The sequence below is a fragment of the Sander lucioperca genome, chromosome 10, assembly GCF_008315115.2.
Source record: "Sander lucioperca isolate FBNREF2018 chromosome 10, SLUC_FBN_1.2, whole genome shotgun sequence".
Classification (NCBI taxonomy): domain Eukaryota; kingdom Metazoa; phylum Chordata; class Actinopteri; order Perciformes; family Percidae; genus Sander; species Sander lucioperca.
The window spans coordinates 30,764,656-30,780,462 of NC_050182.1; the positions used below are offsets into that span (position 1 = coordinate 30,764,656).

The following is a 15,807-nucleotide window of genomic DNA, read 5'->3' on the forward strand; positions in this document are numbered from 1 at the left end:
ATAGTTGCTTGAACAAAGCTGAGTCTGATTTTTTCTTTATACAACTCACTGCATAAACATGTTTGGATTGATAAATATCCCCGTCCCCACCCCCACGATAACATTCAGATTCAGAGGGTATACAAATTAAACTATGCAAGGAAAATAAGTAAATAAATAAACAAACATAAACATACAAATAGTGCAAAATAATCACATTTAAAGACAAAATAAATAAATACATTTGTTTGAAAATTGAAAATGATAAATTATTAGGGGTCATGTTAAGACATATGAAGGATCAATCCAATGCTGCAATTCCGCTCCTAGTTACATACATACATACCAAAGACTATACTCAACCATAAGATTATCAGAGCCTAACGCATATATACCACACAATACCGCTCAGGAAAAGTTGCCATATCAATGTAAACTTGTCAGCTGACTCCCTAATAGTATACCTAATCTTCTCCAATAAATTAAATGTTACATATCCCTTATCCATTGTGCAAATGTTGGGAGGGTTACAATCTTTCCATCTAATCAACATTTGTCATTTGGTCATGGGCGTGGCTAAACACAGAAGATTTAATTTATTAATGTAAGATTTTGTGTTACCACACCAAATAAAGCAAGGGAGGCTAATGGTTCTAAGGATGTGTCAGTAGTTTGGGAAAGCATTTCAAATATGTATTGCCAAAAATTAGATAACTTAGGACAATCTCAAAACGTGTATTAAAGTGGCTTGGTTCTGCCTGCAGCGGTCACACATAGGATCTACATGTATATTGGGTGTGAATTGGGCTAGTAACTTTAGTCCCGTGCAGTCGGGGGAAAATTTTAAACTGCATAACAGCATGCTTCATACATATCGAAGATGAGTATATACCCCCAATCATCTTTGACCAGATGGAGACTGAGATTTCCATACCCTCCTTCTGGCCTTTAAGGGAGTTAAGACTTGTAATATGTTCTGACATTAATAAAGAGCCAATTACTGGGACTCTAAAGGATCTTTGAAGAGAACTTATTTTAGCATTCCTGTGAGTGCATGTGTAACTTACAACACTCTTGGGTCTGTCCACTTGGTCAAACAGAGTTCTTCAATGATCTCGTCCTCATCCAAAATCTTCAGCAAGGTATCTTTAAAGACTTTAATGTCCGTCTCCAACTCTGATAAGCTGTTAGAGGTACAAGAGGCAGGAGGGATACTGAGCGAGACAGGCAAAACAAAGTATGTGAATGTTTACTGTAAATGTTTAGGTCTAACACTGCCGAACTGACTCCATAGCTCTTAGATCCAAGGATGAAAAATAGTGTTAAAGAACAGCTGAACGGGGTTGGAGAAGTATCGTACGTAGGGCCAATGACTGTGATTTCAATATTAAACTGTAGGGAATTTTTGAGAGGAGATAAAAGTAGTGACAGCTGTGCCCAAAAAAATTATGACCAAGAAGATAGCATACATGAAGCAAACAATAATAGTGTAAGACCTGTGGCATGCCACATGTGATTAATGAAGCATAATTAACGTAATCAGCAAAGGTGAGGGACTATTTTGATTGACTGATGAAAACCAGTTCAGCCCCAGAGATGATGACCCATTTTCTCATATCCATAATTTAGAAATGCATTGCTATCTTGATGCCATCACCCTCATTTATAAGAGCATTTACAAACTATGACAATGTATGTGGTTGTGTGCTTTACCTCTTGCTGTTCTGCAGCAGTATATGTAGTTTACTTCTATCAACGGAAAGGATTTTAGGATCCACCAGGGATTCCAATGTGTCCAACATTACTGGTTCAACATCATTCAGCCGAGCTTGTAGAGTGTTTACCTATTGACATAAATACATGAAGATGCATAATACAGTATGCACAAGCTTGCTTCACCTTATCTCGGAAAAGAGCCTCATGTATGTCCTCAATTTACATGCAGGTTCAATCTAGGTTAGAACATGCTTACATCCACTGTTTATCTAATCAGTCTTACCTTGTGCTGCAGGATGGCCTCCAGTGCTCTGAACTCGAAGGGCAGAGCGTGTGACTGTGACGCTATCTGAGGCGCCAGTTCCAGTACCAACCAACGTTCCAATCCAAACCCACGAAAATCCAACACCAACAGGGACTTCGGAGTCACGATAGCTTTCAAAGTCTGTGGAGAAACAGAGGGATGAGAGGAGAGGTTAGCCTCTTTAGAAAACGCTGAAACATGTACTCTGATCCTCGATATTGGATGCAAAAACATTTTTTTCATTTCAAGACTTCAAGATTGAAATGACTTAAATGTTTTGTAGCAACTGATGCATGGCTTTTCATAAGTTGTTTAAATCTGCATGACATTTCGGGGTAACGCGAGTGTGTTCATTTACAGCCATGTATGCAGAACTACATTTGGATTACTTCAGTCCCAATGGTGGACTACTGATCTGTAAATATTTGCGGTGAGAGACCTGAAAAACTTTGATCCGCCAGACGTACACTTCTGTGTTTGTTTTCTCATGCTACAGTTAGATACTCAAAACAGCCGAACCAATCAAGATGAGTGGCCGGATTCTGCATCATGGGACACAGGCAGCATACACACCCAGTCAATATATGCCTGAAGCTTGTCAGTGTGTGTGTGCAGAGGTAAACAGCCCCATGAAGCAGCTACAGCACAGAAAGTTTTCAGTACTTAAGGTCTGTTTGTTTGTCTTTCTAACAGTCGTGGCAGTTGTTTTTTTTCCCCCGACCAATATAATTTCTATGGCTTCTATATTTTTCAGGAAAGAGATATGTAGGTATATAGTAGAGGTGTTGAAATTAATCAAATAATCAATGCATCGAATCGTGGACGTGGACGATGCTGCATCGATAATCGGCCGAGCCATAATCGATTATTTCTGTTTACAATTTAATGTATGCCTAACAACCTTTCTGTTTACATATTCTGTTATGTTTTGTGTTGTGCTCAGTGCTGTAGTTTTATGTATCCAATTTATTTAGTAGTAGAGCACTGCAAAATGTTTCGTTTTTGAAGCTTGAAAAGCTATGAATTAAATATTCTATATGGTTTTAACAGAAAAATGCATTTGACGCATCGTGATATCGAATCGAAGACATGATAATCGTAATCGAATCGAATCGGGAGATCATTGAAGATTCACACCTCTAGTATATAGTATACTAAACTCCTTAATTAACAAAAACATGCAAAATTGCTTTAAACATTTAATGATAAACAAACAGGTCTGACTCCACGCCTGCATCTTCACCGTGTAAAAATTGAATTAAGTAAAAGGATTTGTCTTATTTTGCCCATGTAATTAATATTTATTTTAAGCGTGCCCCATTAAACATATATGTACAACATGCCACAACTAGGAGCACATATTGCAACCTGTAAAATGATGAGCAGTAATGACTCTTGCTTCTTTTACTACACCTTCTCCCGCACGCCCTCTAGAGGACAGTCAACTGTGGTGCGGGCTAAGGAAAGTCCTCGTGTACTGTCAATGGGATCAACCAGCAATCAAGTCCAATTTTCCCTGTCTTTAATGTTACTACTGGTCCAAATCAGCTTCATGCATTGAGTTTTAGTTTACTAGATATCACGTTTTAATGTGTTTTTCCTTAATTTGTTGTATTGTAAGAAAATAGGTAGATAAAACAATTTTTTTCCGGTTTTCATTATTTCACTGCACTGTGTCATCCTCTTGGCGCATTATGTCTCATTTACAAACAGGCTGAATACCTCTGGTTTCAAATGGAGTTGTAATGGCGTCTGCATCAGCAGGAGAAGTCGATTTAAGCTTTCTGTAGAAGTATTAGCATAATGGTGGCCATGAAAGACGAACTGTTATTAATATCAATGGTTTGGCTTAGACTTATGGTGACAAAAAAGAGAGAAAGAAAGCATACCTCCATCCGTATGATAATGCAGTTGTTTCGAGCTATGAGGCTGGTGCTGTGCTGGAAGCGAAGGTCTCTGGCCTGAAGACTTAGCTCCTGGCAAAGCTCCGTTTTCTTCTTCTCTGTAAGAGAAAAAGGAATAAGCGGGGCAGGAGAGGGTTAGAATATAGACACGAGTGAATACTTCTCTGTTTCATATATATATTTTACTTCATAACAGGTAGTAACATTTCTACTGCTTTCAGCATTCTCTCGTTGCAACAAACGTAACAGAGCGAAGGGGCTAACGACAGGCAGGTAAATCAAACGTGAATAAGATTTATTTTCCAACACTTACCAAATGATGTCACATTTCCCTCTTGGTCGAAACTCATCTGTGAAATAAATAAACAAGTGACTGATCAACTACCTTTAGCAATCACAGTTATTCAAACTAACACCAGTTTTAATGTATTTCAATAACTAAAAAGGTATGACAGCAGATTGGTAAATGTTTGATTAATGTGGGGAATCAGGGTAAATCCTGCAGACAAAAGCTGTAAAATCCAAAAGGCTGCATCAGTTTCTCCAAAAGAATCTTGTCTTTAAGTGCATTTGACCTAATATTAGTAACTACTGTTCAGTAACATCGGAAATGTTTTGGGCTGACTGCCCTGCCTCTCTTACCACTACAAAAGCTGGAGGCACACTGGAAACGTCTGTCACTCTGTGGCGGATAAATGACACTGTTCAAAGAAAAAACAGTTTACAAAAATCAGATAGAAATATGTCACTGATATTTCTTTCTTTTTTACATTAATACATAACGCTAAAAAACATGTTTTAGTAATAAAAGAGTTGTGACAAGATGTGTACTTACTTTACTACTTTCCTGTTTGATGCTGCCTTTCTTAATTGTTCATTTCTTACACTGCACTGTAACTTTTATTCTTGTATTTCATATCTGTCTTATTCTATTTTAGCTGTTTTTTAAATTATTAACTGTTATAACTGTTTAGACTGCTATTTAATATGTTTAAGTAAAGCACTTTGATTGCCTTGTAGCTGAAATGTGATATATAAATAAAGCTGCCTTGCCCTAAAAGGGGACACTGTACAGTGGAAGAATAAACTTGTCCGTGTTGTCTGTTGGACAACTATGTAATGAATAAGCAGTTTCTAGATTACCACTAACATATTGGCATCTCTCTACAGTAGGGCTGGGCAATATGGAGAAAATTAAATATCACGATATCTTTGACCAAATACCTCGATATCGATACCGCAACAATATTGTAGTGTTGATTATTGGTGCTTTAACAAAATATTTACACAATGAGATTTTTTATAAATAATCATCAGTAATGTGGATATAATGACTAAGTGGATAAAGGCAAATAATAGAACAGTTACAACAGTCTGGTAGGTTCAGAAAATGACATAACTTTACTGTAATGTAGCCTTTAAAACCAGGAAAAGACAACACTTATGCCATATTACGATATTACGATATCCAAAATCTGATATGATAATGATATCTAGTCTCATATCACGATATCAATATCGATATATTGCTCAGCTCTACTCTACAGCTAATTCTTGTTACTCAACCACAGACACATATGCTAATACCAATATATAAAACAAACATTTGGCCTGTAAATCAATGTATCAGACAGGCTATAATATAGTCATGTATTTAAATGTGAAAAATATACCAAATGCTGCAAACAGGACCAAATGGTGTAGTTATCTACCAAAGACAAAGCCAAAAGTATAGTATTACAATGTAATAGCAGCATACACGTCACAAATATGAATTCTGCTGTGGAAACAGATCAAATCACCTGTTGTCAGTATGCATACTATCTTACCAGGCCATGTTGCACCTCCTTGTAGCAGGTTCTCCTTTCTCACCGCAGCAGACTGAGATCTTCTGGGTTGACATCTGGACAACGGCAGTGTTTGACTGCAGAGTGCATTTGAACCAACACCACTGTAACACCTGCGGTACAATCCCAGTTCTCTGTTTCCAAGTGGCACAGTGTACTTCAGTGGGTAGAGTACTGTACGAGCACCACAAAGGATACGGGTTTGAGTCCCACCCATTCTTGAGGAAAAAGAACTAACATTACTAAAAAGGCGCTTTGGATAAAAGTTCCCACCGAATGGCAGATACATCCTAGTGCAGTTCATATAGCCAATCAGCAGCACACTGTGTAGTTTCATCTCCACTGCAGCAAGGAGATCATACAACATACAACCGCAGGGAACGGTGGGGGAGAAAAGGAAGGAAAGAAGGGAATGCAATGTGTCGTAAAAAGATTAAAGTGGTGATAAAATATTGGTTAACGTAGCCTCCAGTACTGCTAGTCATACTGCATGTTGTCTTAGCTAACTTTCTTCACAGTGTTTTCAAGAGTGCTGTGCAGCTCTGCATGTTAGTAATGCTAACATGTTACAAGTTATCTCAACTGCTACTATCAGGAATAGCCCGTGTTCTAAGTTAATTATCCATTTAAAATTTGTGACAGTAAACGAAGACACAAGTAACACAGGTCAGTTACCTGCCGCTAACTACAGACTTTCCTCAACCAACACAGTAGGCTCTATTTTAGTCCCAAAACACTGTTGTGTAAGTTAGCAGGATGGAAGCAACTAGCAAACAAGAGGACAGACAGCAAGAGTCCTCTTGTATAGGACCATAATGCACCGCGGTGACAAGGACCGGCTGCCAAAGATCGTCTCTGAGAAAGTCAACCACTTGGACTAGCTACAGAAGTTGACCAACACAAGTGGGATATTGGAGCGGTAGCCAGGTTTTTAACAAATTACGGAGGTCATGAGTCAAAACCATATACAATACAACAATCAAACGTTGTCTCGATTTCCCAATAATACAACTTATATAGCCTAGTTATTTCCAGGAAGCATTATAAGACATTATCATGAAAGGATTAGCTAGCCTACCATTCATCTCCCATAAAGGTCTATTAATGGTGTCTCAAAGCCCTCTCCGCTTGCCAGGAATAATATTCCGATGGATACATACAGATCCTTTATCCATTTTGTTGGCCTACATTTAAATAAAGGCACATTGAAAATACTGGAATCAGCCAAAATAATAATCCTAAATTTCTAAACCTAGGCTATAGGACATGACCTCTGTGGTCCTCCCTGGCCACAGGCGTTGCCACAGCGACCTGTCTGGTTCTGACTCTTAGCAAATAAAATAAAAGGCAAATAAAAGTTGTTCCTCTCAAACACTGCCCATCATCAGACACGTGCCAAGCTGTGGATATTATTTGCGTGCTTATCAATATTTCTGGCTTGTGTGGCACCCGGAACAAACTATAGTGTGGGCTCATTGCTCTGGCATCGCGAGATGTGGACACAGAATTGGTAAAAGACGGCGCAGCCGCAGCCGCTGAGGTGTTTGTCAGCATCAGCATCTTTCCACTGGATGCAGACAACCGGAAGGATGCTGTGACAGGGAGGAAGCGTGGAGATTTTATTGTGTTGACGCTGTATCCGATTACAAACAGCTCCGTCCTCAAAACGGACCTCGTCCATTTTTTTTATTTGTATTTTTTTTTCCGGCGTTGGTAATCTGCATTAACAGTTGCCATGTTCCCATCGTGTCAGTCCCAGCCCGCGGACAGCAGCGCGAAGAAGAGCTCCATGGCTAAGCTGCTGCTCGGGGTCTTTGTGGTTTATATGCTCCACACCGCCTGGCTGCTGTACGGCTTCCTCAACACTAAACCCTGCGATGGAAGCACAGGAGAGTACTGCATCACCTCCTACCTGACAGCAAGACCCAGACTACAGGTTATAGCAGGCCTCTGTTTCTTATTTCTTACTCCTCACAACAAACGGACAAATTAGGGATACCAAAAACTCCATTTCTGTGAGATCCAGCTCAAGACACTAGCCTAGTGCATGGGCATTGAGTTGAGAATAACTACACTGACTGCCCCTGCCTTTTCATCATGTTATTAGCCAGCACTGTTTAGCATAAAGCCCTTGGCAAATAATTAGTTGTTTCTGCCATTAGTTTTTTTTTTTTTTCAGATGAAATCAGTAGGCTTTTTATTTTATAGAGAGTTGATGTGTTTGTCAGGCTGAAACATTGTTTTGGTGATTTACGTAATGGAGGAAATCCACACAGATTTATTATCCTGAACATGATGGTGAATCTGAGCTTTGGTATAATACTGCACTGTATCATAACAGTCTCTTCATAAAATGCATTTGTTGTGTAGTAAGTTTAGTTTTTGGTGGCGGCCAGTTTAATCATTAAAATAAACATAATGTACACATATTTGAAACATAGACAGTTTTTTCTGTTTTGTTTTGTTCCCAATTTTCATTTCTGCAGTTGCATCTCATTTTGCACTCAAAGCTTTTTCTAAAATGGACTGCTTTGAATCTTGTCTCTTCTTCTCTTTTGTTTTATCCAGCTAAGTGTCTTCACCTGCCTCATGCCAGACAACAGCCAACTGCACCTTGCTGTAAAAATAGACCCATTTGACCCACACTCTACATTTGAGAGGTGGGTTTGACATGTTGATACATCTGCACGCAAATATTAAAGACAAGACTCGCTGCTTATTACCTACCACAAGAGGAACAGTAGAAACTATACATCCATGGCATGAAATGTTGTTTTACATAGTTTATTTAAATTAGAGAGAAAAGCTTATTTGTCCATCTCTGTCAGGCTGGCTGTTTTGAACTTACTGTCACACTTATACCTCTCTCTCTCTTTCCCTGTAGGCAGGTGAATATCTCTCTGCCAGAGCAGACTCGGGCTAATGGCACTCTGTATGCAGTCGTGTACGTTCACAAAGCCGGTGTTTCACCTCTGGACGACGGCAGAGAAGTTCACTATGCAGCTCAGCTCACCACCTACATCACACCCACACACACGCACACAGAGGGGCAGAGAGACATGCAGAAGGTAACATGTACAAATGTAATTCCATTTCTGTCATAGTCCTATCATATTTCAGCCACAGTGTCACCTTTACAGCAATGTTAAACATGCTGCCTTGCTGCAAATAAAGTTATTTGTGTGGCTCCATTAGAGGCCGAGTCCCAGATCAGAGAATCCTGTATCCCATTGGAGGCCTCACCTGTCAATCACTATGATGTCAGAGGACTTCACCTTCAACAAGGCGGGGCTTCCTAGTGATGTGCGGCGCTACATGAGAGTGTAAGTCAACAAGATGCTTTGGAGGTCAAAGTCATGTGATCAGTCAGAGTGCTGCTGACTCATCAGTAAACGCCAGCACTTGAGTGAGGAATGCTTTCAGCCAGTGATCATCTTAAAGCATCCATGTCCACAATATGTCATATACTATATATATATATATATATATATATATATATATATATATATATATATATATATATATATATATACACACATATATATATATATATGGTTCCTACCCTCACCTATGGTCATGAAGGTTGGGTCATGACCGAAAGAACGAGATCCAGGGTACAAGCGGCCGAAATGGGTTTCCTCAGGAGGGTGGCTGGCGTCTCCCTTAGAGATAGGGTGAGAAGCTCAGTTATCCGTGAGGAGCTCGGAGTAGAGCCGCTGCTCCTTTGCGTCGAAAGGAGCCAGTTGAGGTGGTTCGGGCATCTGGTAAGGATGCCCCCTGGGCGCCTCCCTAGGGAGGTGTTCCAGGCACGTCCAGCTGGGAGGAGGCCTCGGGGAAGACCCAGGACTAGGTGGAGGGATTATATCTCCAACCTGGCCTGGGAACGCCTCGGGATCCCCCAGTCGGAGCTAGTTAATGTGGCTCGGGAAAGGGAAGTTTGGGGTCCCCTGCTGGAGCTGCTACCCCCGCGACCCGAGACCGGATAAGCGGACGAAGATGGATGGATGGATGGATATATATGGCTCCCACCCTTTTCTTACAAGCCCTTCAAATAAAGCAATATCCACTATTGACTGTTTTTCAATGGTTAGGCAAATCTATATAGTTAAGCAAATACAAATACTGTCGCTGAGTAAACAATTTAAATGCATGTGTGTGTATATATTCGTTCATACTCTTTTTGTATTTTTTATTTTTTTTTGCAACTCCACCCATCTGTAAATAAGGAATTTGCCCCAGGCCAACGTGTGTGTTTAGGTTGAACTGTGTTCCTGTTTCTAGCTCTCAGGATGGCCGACAGATGATCTACCTCCCTCTGCTGCTGGTTAACGAGCTCAGCTTCAGAGTCAGAGACCTCCTGGTAGGATGACTTTACACACAAAGTTTAACAGACACTTAATAAAACCTTGTCTAATAAATACTGGGGTTTGAATGAAATGACCTTACGTGTATCTATCCATACATTTAATAGGAGATCAGCAGCAGCACTGTCCAGCTGCCTCTGACTGTGTCCTACGAGGGAATCTCTTTAAGGGGGTTCAGGTTCTGGGTGCATCTACAGGACGTGGTTTATTCCCTGCGACAGTTTGGTGAGCTTATAAAATTACAGCTATGTAATAATAACCCATGTACACATTTCAGCCTTTGTTTTTGTTTTTTTGTGTATCACATAGTCAGGAGACTGAACTAAATGGAATCCTTTGATACTGCGTCTTGGTGTTTACCTAGGCTTCACAGAGGAGAACATAGATGAGATAAAAGAAACTTTGGTGGGCTCCAACCTCTACCTGTTAGTGTTGACTGCACTCATCACAGCTCTGCAAGTAAGATTACACCATAACAACACTATACCGTACACATTAGAATCCACCTGATTGATCCGTCTCTCTATGTAACATAATGTGTCATAAGGTCACATGGCAACTCAGGCGTATTGCAAATGACGCATTTTTAAGTTAACAATATGTTTCTTCTCCACATCTGGGGTTTTCAACAGCTTATCTGTGAATTCTTGGCTCTTAAAAATGACTTCAGCTCATGGAGAAAAAAGAAGAGTATGGCGGGAATGTCCAGGAAGTCAGGTAAGAAAATCATTAAATTAAACAAGTTTGCAAAAGCTTTTTTGCACAGGCAGCATTTGTAGTCAATGTAGGAGCAGGGCTTACCGACAATTATGAACAACGTTAAATGATAGTTTTGCTGTAAATGAGGTACCACACAGTAAAGCAGTGCCTGGAAAATGTTGGTCTCTTCCCTCTCTGTTTGTAGTTCTGTGGCGTAGTCTCAGCACTTTGCTGATTTTCCTCCATCTGCTTGAAGAGACCAGTCTACTGGTGCTGCTTCCTGTTGGATTGGGAGCATGTGTTGAGGTATTTAGTACAATCGGCCTCCTCCAACATAAAAGGTAAAATAAAGACCTTAACAGACAGTTTTAACCTACTTACCTGTCGTCCCGCCAGGTATGGAAGGTGTTTAAAGTGTTTAAGATCCCTCTTCAATGGAAAAGCTCCAAGCTCCATGTGAGTATATGGTGCCATTTAACCATCCATTCACAGTAGATGTGTTAAGTGATGTAATGTGTTGTGGTGTAAATAACTTAACTTTTGCTTCCAGCCCTGATGCAGATAATCAATACATTTCTTTCTAACCTAAGCCTGCCTCCTCTCTTACTGTGCAGGTAAATAAGACGGATGAAGAAGAAAGAAAGACAGTGGAGTATGACACACAGGTATGATTTTATCTTTTTCTCATATGTTAGAGCTCTGATTTTAAACTCTGCCTCCAGCTTTGTGTAATTTGAATATTTTGTGTGATTTTCTTCTCCAGGCGTCCAGATACTTGTCCTACTTGGTCTATCCTCTGTGTATCAGTGGAGCTATTTTCTCACTGGCCTACTTACGCCAAAAGAGGTGAGCTTGGCCACACAGCTTTCATCTCGCAACCAAATGTCACACACTCATTTGTGCAGTCTACTTGTAACATTTCAATACAAACTCTTTCCTGGTTACATCTTGGTTCCTCTCCACCTACTATACTGAAGTGTTTTAAGCAGTCAGATTCAAATCAGACCTGAATATTTCTTGAATAAAAGTAAGATGTTTTTTTGTTTTTTTTTATATATGTTCTAATATACTTGGCATTATGTACACAGACGTAGCAGCCACTACATTAGATTAACATTAAATTGCATTATGTTGACAGTTACTATTCCTGGTTGGTCAACAGCCTGGTGACTGGTGAGTTGACTTCCATCATTTGTCTCAGTGAAACAAGCTCATCTGTATGATTCATTAGTTCATTTGTTTACAGCACAGTTTTTCAATATACTTCATTGAATTCTTGTCAGTTTTCCTCATGAATTAAAGGTCCCATAGTATGCTAATTTTTAGGTCCATACTTGTATTTTGAATTGTTACTAGAAGATGTTTTCATGCTTTAATGTTCAAAAACACATTTTTCTCACACCGTCTGTCTTAATAAACCTGTATTTACCCTCTGCCTGAAACACTCCGTTTTGGCGCCTGTCTCTTTAAGCCCCTCTCCCGAAAAAGCCCAGAATGCTCTGATTGGTCAGCATTTCCTGGTCTTCCGCATCTGCATTCTCAGAGTCTCTGCCCCGTCATTGCAGCCGGGAAATGACTGTAATGGCACTGCAGCGGCACTTTCTACCTATATATGATATAGATGTGACATCACAACCGTACGGAAGTCCAGACGGGTCGTTTTAAAGGCACAGTTTCTGAATACGGCTGTGTGCACTTCTTTGTGGATTTAGCGTTTCGATCATTTCACAGTAATATAGCATCTCAACCTGCTTTATAATACAAATACATGAAAATCTCACTTTTTACAATATAGGACATTTAAAGCTGATGCCTTTACTTGTATAATAACCACTAATGTGCTGCATTGACACTTTACCTCTCCTTCTCCTCTCAGGAGTGTATGCCTTTGGCTTCCTGTCTATGGCCCCACAGCTCTTCATCAACCATAAGGTCTGTCCTGTCTATCAGTGTATTAATTGCCAACTTATCTGATTATAGTGCTGAGTGAAATGAAATAACTTGAATATTGTAAATTACTGTGCAAACTGTCTACTCTGCTGTCTCTTTGTGTTTCTTCCCCTCCTCTCCCTGAATCAGTTGAAGTCTGTGAGCCACCTGCAGGGGACAGTGTTGATGTACAGAGTGAGCGTGAAATTTTTTCTGGAAACTTTGTATTAATGTTGTTTATCCTCATCTATTTGACCATGAACTCAGAGTTTTAATTACAGACAGCTTTTGCTCGGAGATAGTCATTGATGAGTTCATTATTATTCTCTCTCTCTCTCTCTCTCTCTCTCCACCAGGGAGTGAACACCCTGATCTCAGACCTGTGTTCCTTTGCCTCATTGTTCTCCTCTTCTGGATCATTCTCCTCCTCTCATCAACTTTCCTGCTTCAGAGATGAGATCCTCTTCTTCCTCTACCTCTACCAGCGAAGGTTAGGACACTCCACACACAATACTACAAAACATACACACTAACACTTAACAAAACACTTGCATACATTTAGACACAATGGATCTGAGTAGCATACTTGTGTCAAGTAAAATTCATGTCATGTTTGTCAATGTTTTCAGTATATCCAGCAGTTTTCTATTCCCTATGCACCTAATTGACTTTTGTCTGGATTAGTGTGCGATATAACCCTGCTTTCATCTCATATCTCCACCAGGCGTTTCGCCCACAGGGCCAGGAGGCGAGAGTCCGGGCCCCACAGCAAGAAACTAAAGACTCAATGAGGACAACACAAATTCCTCTCCTTCCTTTTTTCCAGTGCACAAACAAACAAAAACTCCTTCTTAAAACATCATCGAAGATGTGAAATGGAGGCTCAGGCAGGACACTGGGCCATGTGTGCCACAGCAGCTTCAAACTGATCCAAGATGAGCTGTCCTGCCTCTGACTCTTCACTACTGTACACTGATGGTGCAGCTGCCGCTTTTTGCTCAACATCGGTGAAGCTTCCCCCTTTACTGCTCCAGTGATTGAACTTATTCATCTACAGACACTCTCTGCTGCACGTTAGGCAGAAGAATATTGACGGCATGATATGACCAGTCGTTATGTGCGTTTGCTCGATTCTGTTCTTTATGCACGCATACAGGCGGTTACAGAAGGTGTTTCCTGGTATAATGTAAGGGATGTAGCCTTCAACCCCATTACATAATCATGAATCAATAACCATCTGCTGCAACTATAGACTTGAACTTTATGACTCAACTTGACTTTCATATGTCTGAAAAACTCGACCATAATTCTTCCTTTAAAATTGACTTGTTTGTTTGTACAGATTTATACACATACAGTATATTCTGGACTGTGTGCTTGTTCCAGCACCTAATTAAAGCTGGGACAGCATATAATGCTGTATTAAGCTTTACACTTGTATAAACTAAAAAATCCCAGATAAGACAGCGTCATTTTTATGGTTGCACCATTACATCGAATGAAAATTATTCTGCACAATTACCCAAACTCAGTGCAACATATTTGTTTTTTGTGGAAACTATTCTTTTGTGATCCTGAATAGAATTTGAAATAGTGTCCTGTGGTTTGAATATTGCATGGCTTTGCAACACAAGGGTGTAATGATAGACGTACATGTGGGTCCTGCAGGGTTGCAGATAAGCAACATGGCAGTAATGGGAAGATCAGACCGGCCACAAAAAGCACTTTTTACTCTTCATCCAGTTTAGGAAAATAAATGAATGACTTGTGTTGAAGGTGCTTTGGCGTTAGTCTGATAAGGTTGTATTGCAGGTAACACATCAGACATGCTACCTGTTGTGTAGATTTAATGTTAGTCTTGTATATCTAGAATATCATTAGATAAAGTATTTATTTGTATTTTGTCATCCTTAATGTTCATGTATTACATAGATAAGTTAGTTTCACTGTCAGTGTACTGTACAGTTATTTTATAAAGATTGACTTTTCAATGTTAACATATAAAAAGAGACTACACTAATGTCAGCAAGTTGACCACTTACTGCAAATATCCTGATGGCATGTGTCTCTAAAATCCCTGCAATGCATTTTGACTTACAACATACTGTATAGCTGCTTAATTTAAGTATCAGTGTGTTTCCTTTCACTCAGCACGCAAACGCATCACATAGTAGGAGAAACTTTTGTCTACAGTAGGCATAAACACAGCACTGTAAATTAACTATCAAGCTGTTTGTTGCGTTTCTGTAACACTGATCGCTGCACTAATTTCTGCTTCTTTGCTGACTGAACTGTTTGAGCTGGAGAATGATTTTCAAACTTCAAATTATTTTATTTGTATTTGTTTTGGCAATGCAACCTGCTTGCAATTTTTTATTTATTAATATGAAATAAAACTAAAATGTAACTGGCTTATAGAAAGTTATGCAAATTGGAAGAAAAACAAATCACTGTCTCTGTGTACGGATTGATGTGTGCGTGCCGGTGTTATCAACACGTGCAATCAGGAGAAAAATCAACACAGAGAGCAGACTGGTAGTTATGGTAATTGCTTGACTAGTTTTTGTTAAGGATGTTTATTACATGCATTTTGTGTGTGTGTGTGTGTGTGTGTGTGTAATTACATAAGGAGGAAATGAGGAAAGATTCAGATGTAAGGACAGAATCCTAAAGAAAATGTGTTAGGTGTGTGCTGGGTGTGTACTGGTGCATTCCTCTGTTAACACTGGACAGCTGTACTATGACAGATAAGAGGATGACGTGAGCGCTACCGTAGCAAAGTAGCAAGATCTAATTTATTTTGAACTGAAAAGTGCTGCAATGTTTTCAGGAGCCAGTGGAAGGTTGTGGTAAGAACGAAATGAGGGATGTGGCTTTAATAAACATTTGATTTCAATGAAAGCACACCTTCATATCTGGAACATTGCGTCACTGGCTAATATGCTGCAGGATAATTTCAGCAAACAATGTAACTTGTTTTTGTATATTTTCAAACCTGCAATAACAGATTCTTTTGGCCACTTTAAGGCAGCGGAAACAAGTTGCTATATCACCAGTTTCAGAGC

General features: G+C 39.7%; 2 protein-coding genes across 6 annotated transcripts in view; one reads left to right on the top strand and one right to left on the bottom strand.

Annotated features, from left to right (window-relative positions):
* mrs2 (magnesium transporter MRS2) overlaps window positions 1-7,043 on the bottom strand; it is an 11,991-nt gene extending 4,948 nt beyond the window's left edge. For both annotated transcript variants that reach the window (XR_004898635.1, XM_031298719.2), the window contains exons 1-7: window positions 5,733-7,043; window positions 4,546-4,604; window positions 4,217-4,253; window positions 3,889-4,001; window positions 1,979-2,140; window positions 1,693-1,823; window positions 1,047-1,163 (exon numbers count right to left, since the gene is read on the bottom strand). Coding sequence is in view for 1 of the 2 variants with exons in the window: in XM_031298719.2 (XP_031154579.1) it covers window positions 1,047-1,163; window positions 1,693-1,823; window positions 1,979-2,140; window positions 3,889-4,001; window positions 4,217-4,253; window positions 4,546-4,604; window positions 5,733-6,117 (1,004 nt within the window). In the remaining variant the exon portion in view is untranslated. The remainder of the gene's footprint in view (window positions 1-1,046; window positions 1,164-1,692; window positions 1,824-1,978; window positions 2,141-3,888; window positions 4,002-4,216; window positions 4,254-4,545; window positions 4,605-5,732) is intronic.
* A 72-nt stretch (window positions 7,044-7,115) lies between these two features.
* Window positions 7,116-14,810, top strand: LOC116049243 (cleft lip and palate transmembrane protein 1-like protein). Of its 4 annotated transcripts, none has more exons than XR_004104841.2 (17): window positions 7,116-7,686; window positions 8,319-8,410; window positions 8,635-8,818; window positions 8,946-9,073; window positions 10,032-10,110; window positions 10,222-10,339; window positions 10,479-10,573; window positions 10,747-10,831; window positions 11,019-11,119; window positions 11,210-11,269; window positions 11,428-11,478; window positions 11,577-11,659; window positions 11,791-11,840; window positions 11,952-11,986; window positions 12,690-12,745; window positions 12,893-12,937; window positions 13,099-13,232. XR_004104841.2 is itself a non-coding variant. In XM_031298717.2 (17 exons), exons 1-17 carry the CDS (start codon window positions 7,486-7,488, stop codon window positions 13,531-13,533), a joined length of 1,614 nt encoding a protein of 537 aa, XP_031154577.1. In that variant the 5' UTR covers window positions 7,117-7,485; the 3' UTR covers window positions 13,534-14,810. The 4 variants fall into 4 exon arrangements, 3 of the variants coding, with proteins under 3 accessions (XP_035862538.1, XP_031154577.1, XP_031154578.1); XM_031298717.2 differs by lacking the exon at window positions 11,791-11,840 and adding an exon at window positions 13,467-14,810 and having other exon boundaries at window positions 7,117-7,686; XM_031298718.2 differs by lacking the exon at window positions 11,791-11,840 and adding an exon at window positions 13,467-14,810 and having other exon boundaries at window positions 7,117-7,686; window positions 11,976-11,986.
* Window positions 14,811-15,807: the final 997 nt, after the last annotated feature.

Excerpts from the sequence above, each read along its gene's own strand:
- LOC116049243 (XM_031298717.2), top strand. The coding sequence starts at position 7,486 with ATGTTCCCATCGTGTCAGTCCCAGCCCGCGGACAGCAGCGCGAAGAAG. Across the intron at positions 11,120-11,209 it reads GATTGGGAGCATGTGTTGAG|GTATGGAAGGTGTTTAAAGT; the intron begins GTATTTAGTACA and ends TCGTCCCGCCAG. Across the intron at positions 11,479-11,576 it reads CAGTGGAGTATGACACACAG|GCGTCCAGATACTTGTCCTA; the intron begins GTATGATTTTAT and ends TTTCTTCTCCAG.